At 32.9% G+C, this 8,567-nt stretch overlaps 1 protein-coding gene across 1 annotated transcript; it reads right to left on the reverse strand.

The window, feature by feature from the left end:
* Positions 1–823: 823 nt before the first annotated feature.
* On the reverse strand, positions 824–3,508 carry LOC100267195 (F-box/kelch-repeat protein At3g23880). The gene is made up of 2 exons (XM_002280388.4): positions 2,256–3,508; positions 824–1,187 (listed from the first exon to the last, which is right to left on the reverse strand). Exons 1-2 carry the CDS (start codon positions 3,436–3,438, stop codon positions 1,177–1,179), a joined length of 1,194 nt encoding a protein of 397 aa, XP_002280424.1. The 5' UTR covers positions 3,439–3,508; the 3' UTR covers positions 824–1,176.
* Between the last annotated feature and the right edge of the window lie 5,059 nt (positions 3,509–8,567).

Raw genomic sequence — 8,567 nt, forward strand, 5'->3', positions numbered from 1 at the left:
ATGAAGCCCAGCAGATGGAAAGAATGTGAAACTAGAGAACAAAATCAAAAAAATGAAAAATTAGATTTCGCTGGGTTAAAGTAAAAAGGGAAATAATCCAAAATTTGTCCAAAAAAAAAATAGTAAAGGAAAAACAAAAAGAATAAAAAGCATAAGTCCATTAAATGAAGGGGCATTTGTTATCAAACATCTTACATGCAAATTGAGTTTAAATGTGATCACTACAGGGCTTCGTACTTAAGATCATCAATTGAAGAGCATAAGTATCAATTAAGGCCTAGCTCAAGTGGTAAAGGATTGGGAGGGTTTGTGGGAGGTTCCAAGTTCTGTCCTAATGGGGACAAAAATTTACCATCACAAAAAAGGGATAGCTTAGGGAGTATATGCTAGGAAATTTTGTTAGGAGTGATAGTAGATTGGCAATTAAAGAGTTGATTACCCGAGCAAAAGGTAAACATATCAATGTGGAGGGATATGGATTTACAACTAGCAATAAATAAGAATTAATTGAGCAGAAATCTTTACTTTCAATGATTTTCCTAGAAAAGAAACATATAAACAAGCATATTAATTGAAGGCAAAAGGAAAGGAAAAAACAGCATACATGATTAGCAGTGGACATGGCTTAGGGTTATATTAAACTTCCACAGGAAAAACTGAGATAGAACTTTAAGGCAAACCATGAAGTTAAAACATGAATAGAAGAACTCTAATGACAACAGATAAGCAAAGACAGAAATTGTTAACTATAATTCAATTAATGAATGGAGATTTTCACATTGTTGAGTTCTATTGCTAACGGAAGCTAAAGACTGGGATCTCCATAACAGGTGGCAGGTTGACAAAAAACTAATATTAGAAGTATGCACTTAAATTAAAGTTCATACTTAGGTTGGCATAAAGTATTAAACTTCAGAGCCCTGTATAAATTACTCAAACTTTGCATGCATGTAGGTCACAAACAAGCATTTATGCTTTCCTAACTACAATATACTACATCAAGTACTAACATAAGGCCTTAAACTTCATACTCAGGTATGTATTTGGCCTTAAAGTTCACATATATAAAGCACTATAATGTTTAAGCACATACAAGACTAAAGAGCATTTCTAGTTCCCTAAAGACAACATCCTCCAAATTTTGCAAGGAACTAGTCTGGGCTCCATACCTTATGCTCAGGATATACCTGAAAAATAGAAATAAAATTTTAGAGTGCTGATACATCAAGTGAACATCTTCAAACTACTTTTAGTCAAGTATCAACTTCCAACACTAGCAACAAGTTATAATTGAGATACTAGCATTAAATATAATCTAAGAGCTTAACAAAAAAGTTTGGCATTTGGATCATCCGTCATACAACTCGATCAAACCCATGTGCAGCACAATTTCACACATCACAAATCGTAGCCATTTAGCAACAAAAGTAATTGTGAACAAATTTATAGAAACATGACCTTTTAGCCATCTTTTTCACCAAGTAAAACATGGTCTAACAACTTAACCACCAGCCAATCACACAAATGAATCAAGATTTTCAAAACCAACTTCAACATTATGAGATACCACTAGTCCAAAAGCATATAAACATATAAGTATATATTAAATGTATATATAAAATAACTAGTTTCAATCAAGAATTAGCATCCAGTGCCCATGACAACTTAAAATTAAGATGCTTATACCCTAGAGTAGAAATTAAGACATGACAACAAAATCTGACATTACAATCATCCAACACAGCAATCAACCATATCAAAATGGGAAAAATTGGGTGTTGTACAAAAGTGTCTGGCCTAGTAGGTGGAAAATAAAACTACAAATTTTCAACAGCATTAATTAAGGTTCATCCATATTATCAACTAAAAATTCTTAAACAGGGGGTGGTGATGATTGGTTAAAATGCTCAATCAACATCCAGTAAGAGAGTTTAATGATGAAGTGCCGCACTACTTAAAACATCCCATAGGGACAAATGCTTGGTTTTGAAATAATCCAGTTTATTTATGCTATGTAAACAGAAAATATAAAACTCAAAGGTATAAAATAGCCATAAAAATTTGACATATATGCTTTCTATCAGGATTGCCTATGAAGTGAGTGACGAAAAATGGTTAGCATAGAAAATTCCAAGCAATTGGGATTAAGAGCTCAGATGTTGCAACATGTAAAAAAAAATTGAAAATGAGCATCCTGTACATCAAACAGAGAAATTAGTAACCAGCAAAAAAAATCATCAGAAAATTCTTATTACCTTGTCTTCCTATTCCTCCATTTTGATGGCCAGCTTGCAGTCTATAGTAGGCATTGGGTGAAACTATGGTCTCCAGGTAGACTTCTACCTCATGACAATGACGAGTCCCATAGATTGTAGGAATCGTTGATTCATCTCTATCGATATTGTACAAAACTAACAACCCATAGAATTCCATTAGAATTGCTCCGTCTCGCAAAAAGAACACTGGCTTTGTACAATCAACAGTCATTGGGTCCGGGAAATAAGGTACAGTAACCAATTTATTCCAGGACTTCTTCACCCCATATTGCTCCATTACCCACACATCAACAGCCTCGTCATTATCAAAAATAGTGCAAAACCGTCCTCCTAAAGCCATAATCATTGGTTTCACATTTGGATCTGCACAATCAGGCAGCGGCACCATCCGATAAGATTCACTTGCTAAATCAAGTCCAACTACACTCCAGTAGTAATTTTCACTGTCCCCAACTCCCCCGAAATTGATTGAACCATTCACATGTATCCCTGGTTCATCAGTGAAAAGATAGCAGGGAAAATTCTCAATTTTTCTCCAAACATTACCTCTCAATGAAAAAACCCTGACTTGATATTCATAATAGCGCCCAATACAGTAGCAACCCACTCTCGTAACCTTATAGTCATCGGCAATGCTGTCATACCCAAATCCATACGCCACCAAATGAAAACACTGCATAAAAGAAATGGGAGGCAATCTTCTAAATTCCCTAGTCGATGGATTCCACACAAAGATTATATCATTTTCTGTATCCCGAATACAAAAACAAACCAACCCATTATAGCTACCAATGATCTCATTCATAGCACCCAATTCGCTACCCGGATACTCATGATTCACAGAATGCCCAACAGGCTCATAGAACAGGCAAGATAAAGGGCAAGATTTAAGCTTCATAGAAGGATAATGCATAATAAGCCTCGAGTTATAGACCTCACCAGAGTCTCGTGCCGCAACTGCGAGTTGCTTCTTCTCGAAATCGGGATCGGAGATCATCTCACGCCATGATTTGGAAACGCATTTGAACCGCATCAGGGACTTCACAGGAAGAAGACACAGAATCTCCAGAATGATTTCGTCTGGAATATGGGGCAGGGTTGCAGTAATGCGGACCCTTTTAGAGGGCCGGCGAGAAGAGGAAGGGCGATCCCGGGACTCCATTGGATGTCTGCAACGTTGTGTGGAGGTGGGTTTGGGAAGGGAAAGAGAAGAGAGGTGAGGGTGAGGGTATGGTAAGTTGAAAAGGGTGAATAGTTAGTGAGAGACGTTTTGGATGCTTTATCGTTCACATTTTTGCATGGTCACCACGTGGAGATGGCCATGTTGGAATGTGTCAACTACAGTGGAGCCTTCAGCCTTGCGTGGCAGCTCCAATTTTGATTTTAATTTCTTTCAAGTTTGATGAGGATTTCCAAGGGATTTGTGGTGGAAATGAAAAATTGATTGAGTGCGTTTGTTACTGATTTTAGAAAGTATTTTTAGTAATATTTAAAAAAATTTATCTTTCAAGTATTAAAGATGTTACAAATATTTTATAAAATCATTATCAAACACTAGAAAGTATTTTTAGTAACATTTAAAAATTTTTATCTTTCAAGTATTAAAGATGTTGCAAATACTTTATAAAATCATTATCAAACACATTCTTATTCTATACCAAAATTTCTCATATATTTGAAAAGGGTAGTTTATCACAACTAAAATGGGTTCTTATTCACTAATCAATATTACAACTTTCATAACATATAACATGCATTTCAATAGAATAAAAAAAATGAAATAATTCATATAAAATGCTAATGTAAGTAAAACAAGTTGAAAATAATCTATATAAATAATTTATTGATTTTAAATCCATTTTTTTTTCTTTTTTTTTTCTTCTTTTCTTTGTCTTGTGTTTTCCTTCACATTTTCCAAAACCCAAACATAAACTAAAAAAATTGTGTTAGTATGCCTCAAACTCATTTAGTCATGTCAAGTCAAGCACCTTTGATTCCTTTGAAAGAAATACTATAAGGCTATGCTTTCACTAGTCCACTCATAAACATATTGCATGCCTAATATGTAGGATAAATTGTCGACGAGGAGTCAAGATTGTGATAGATTGTGATGCGTAGCTAAAGTGTCTTCCATTCGCTCTCATGTCACTTAGCATTAGTTTAGTCACTTTCCTACTAATGTCCCTTTAGGTCAAATCAAATATGGTCATATGCAAAATACTAAAGTAGCATGCACATAACTGCTCCCTTATGAAAAACATACTAGATTTAATCTAAGGTGTGCTAACTCTATTTGGTACGATGTTTGTATTCATCTCATGGCCAATAGGGATGAATGAATGAATATTTGGATTGTTTTCTTTTCTAAATTGGGTTGTAAACTTCATAAGGAGTATAGGATTTTTCTTTGTATTGTAAAAATCATTAATTTTTCTTAGATGGGTTGTAAGCTTGGTTTGAAAAGTATAAGATCTTATTTTGTTGTGTAAAAATCTTTAATTTTTCTTAAATGTATTGTAATTTTGATTCATCTATGGAAAAATGGTATGACACTTCATACCACTTGAAAAGCTATTGAAAGTCTAATAGAGAACACTCAGAGGGGATGAATATGCAGTTTATAAAATTTAAATAAAAAGTATATGTTATACTAAAATTTTATCTTAAGAGATATCATTTATATCCCAAATAATTATATGGGTTATACCTAGAATCTTTAGGTATATAAAAATATGATTTTTAACTTTTAAGGATACCCTATAATTTGTTAGGAATAATATAATTGCTAATATATGAAATATATATATTGAGATATGTTAGAAATAATAATAACCACCAAAATAACCAACTTAATAAACTCAATAACTACCAACAAATCAATCAAAAGATATCTCGAGAATAGTTAGGGAAAACAATAATTGGTTATAGATATAACAACATAACTAACCCAACAACCTCAATAGCCAACTAACTAATCAATCATAAGGTTATTAATATCATCGATTAGAATATAAGCAATAAAAAAAATGCAATGAGACACAAGATTTTTACTTAGAAAATCCCCACAAACTATGGAAATAAAAAACCATGAGGTCTAAGACCTATCAATCTAAATCCACTATTCAAAGTCAAGTTACACATATTAACATAATCACTTTACCTTAAAGACTTACTCGTTAATACCTACAACTTGATCTACGTCCGCGACATAGCAACTCCCTATTGCTCCCTAGTAGATCATTCGGCCACTCCGAATGGATTAAGGTCTTTAACCCATGATTCAAATATGAAATCCTTGAATGAGAGATTAGGAATGGTGTGACACGTTAGGCTTTCTCAAAGAAATCCTTTCCAAGGAATGAAAGTTCTCTCAATGATACATTTCAAATCTCTTAACCCGAATCTTTAACCATCAAAGGGTTATTAGAGAGGTATTTATAGGCAAAAACCAAAAGAGTCGGTTTCTTAAATTACCAAATCAGAGTTTGAGTGAAATTCATCCAAAATCCATTTCTAAACTCAATAGTATTGTCATGATTACTCGAGCAAACTTAAATCGCTTGAGCGCTTTGCTTGAGCGATCCTAACCACTTAAGTAGGTTGACCGCTTGAGCAGGATTAATTGCTTAAGTAGCCCTTACTTCTTTTGAAAAATCTTTTTAAAACATTTTAAGTCAAAAAATGATACCGAACCTTTTTATACTTCAAAAAAGGGTTATATGCCACGAGTCAAAACTTTTTAGATTACATGTGACTTCCTGGTTGGATGAATAACAACCTTTAATCTTCAATGGAGAGTAAGTCAGTATCTAAAAAAACTTTTATGGACAAACATTAATTGGAACAAAATTGCAAACACTTAAGCAAGACTCAATGTTCTAATTATTGAAAAATGGGTATTGCTTTTAATACCATTTGAATAATAATCGAAAGTCCAATAAGGAACACCTAGAAAGGGAAATGAATGGGTGATTTAAAAATTTAAATAAATATTTATAATTCCAATAGTTATTAAGGATATCCCAAATTATTAAATGGATTATCCCCAAAATCTTTATATTTGTAAAAATATGATTTTTAACTTTTAAGGATATTCTGCAATTGGTTAGGAATGAAGATAATATAATTGTTGGTATCAAAAATATAAATATTGAGATATGTTAGGCCTAATAGGGATGAATGAATAGTTTCTATTTTTAAAATATATAAATGTATGAATATTTGGATTATTTTTCTTCTCTAAATTGGATTGTAAACTCCATAAGGAGTATAGGATTTTATTTACATTGTAAAAATATTTAATTTTTCTTAGATGGGTTATAAGCTCAGTTTGAAAAATATAGGATTTTTTTGTTAAGTAAAAATCTTTAATTTTTCTTAAATGTATTGTAATTTTGATTTGTCTATGATCACTTAAGAGAAAAGACAAAGGCTCTAATGATTTGAGGACATTCATGGAGAAAAATCATTCCAAAAATCTGAGTTTTTTTTTTTTTTTTTAAATTGGAAAACAATCAACTAGCATGAAGAAGTTCTCTATATAGAGTTGCAAACATAGACGTTCAAGTGTTGGAGACAAGCACTCGAGCAACTCAAGCACTCGAGCAACTCAAGCACTCAAGCGTTCCTGGTGGTAGCAACTAGTATTTTAAGGTTTTATGATTATCTAATCTTAAGTTTTTGTTATAAGGGCATTGGCGAATTATACACAAGGATGTTTATTTTAGATTCCTTAATCATTAGTCCCTTCATGGGTTATCTTAAATAAACTCCATATTTCTTTGACTAACTCACATTTATATATTCTATTACATTCATTTCTATTTATTGCACAATGGAGATGATAAATGGTCCTAGTATTTAATTGAACTTCCTTTTTATCATGTTCATCTCATTCATAATTGGGCTTTGAAATAGAAACCCCACTTTTAATTTTATTTAGGAATATGGAGACTATTTTAGATTACATCCCATAAATCATAGTCAATAAATTTAAAAAATCATGTCTTCCTATTTTTCCTATAAGTGTTATCTATTCTTATAAAAAAAAATGAGGGCATATTTAGTGGAGAACCCTTTCACATAAAGATGGATTAATCATTCCACTTAGATGGTTAAGCCTTAACAAAGAGGTTTATCTCTTATATCAATTATGGAGACAAGCTAATAATCTAACCTAGGTATACACCTACGATGGAAAGGGAGAGAAAGGGAATTGGATGTTGATCAAATTTTTTAAAACCTTAATTAATTATGACAATTTATGAATGCTATGAGAGTAATGCATGAAACAATATGAATAACAAGTAAAGAGAAAAGAGTTAAAAGATCGTAACAGTATTATAATGGTTAAACAATCTACCTATGTCCACTTGCTTTGGATTTAATCCCAAGTTAAGGGGCAATCCACTAATCTTCTAAAGCTTTCTCAATCAAAGCTTTACATTTTACTCGAGAATGTTAAGGTTCTAATTTGTTGGGATTGAGCTCCTAAAAGCATAACATGATGTAACAAAGTTAGACTTGACAATCATCTTGTTTTTATGCATTTGCATTGATTTGATAATTCAACCCATGTCTCTTACACTATACATGACTCAGGTCCATTGGGAGTTGTACAAAATATACAAGTCATGGGTTCCTTGTAAGTAGATAAGTTGTCCATAGTCAATTGATGGATTTGGGTAATCCAATAGAGATTGTAGTACACCACCTCCTAATTGGAGGGATAGCCTATCTTGGTAATCGAGATGGGTTTCCCATGGTGAGTGCACTAGTGTATGTGATGCACACGGGACATGACCTACGATGAATCATGGTACAAGGCTATCAATTATCAAGATTTACCAAGCTACTATATTGCATGGACTCTCAACGTTGAGAGGATATTGAGCCTATATCAAAATTAATAGGAGGCTTTAACTTATGGATAAGATCCTAAAGTGGTCATATATTCCTCTGCATTGGGTCATTGTTGAGGGAGGCTATTTGCAACAGGTATTCTCAATAAAGGCACCATGATATCTCATGGGATTGATACAGTGTGTCCCCTTGGGTGATCCAAATGACATGTGATCATAAAATCTATGACCATAGTAATTCCTTTAGTGGAATTTGATATATGCTCTTTAAAGCTAGAATTTAATCACATGATAAGTAAGATTTGTAACTCAAGAATTTGAGTGGTGATCTTGATAAGTGATAGCACTACCTTGTTAGATTACAGACACTAGTTCATGGGGAGTCACATGTAGTGGATAGTAGGTCATGGACCTCAAGCTTTATCTTTTT

The sequence above is a fragment of the Vitis vinifera genome, chromosome 18 (genome assembly GCF_030704535.1).
Source record: "Vitis vinifera cultivar Pinot Noir 40024 chromosome 18, ASM3070453v1".
Classification (NCBI taxonomy): Eukaryota; Viridiplantae; Streptophyta; class Magnoliopsida; order Vitales; family Vitaceae; genus Vitis; species Vitis vinifera.

Coding starts and splice junctions, on each gene's coding strand:
- LOC100267195 (XM_002280388.4), bottom strand. CDS start 3,438: ATGGAGTCCCGGGATCGCCCTTCCTCTTCTCGCCGGCCCTCTAAAAGG.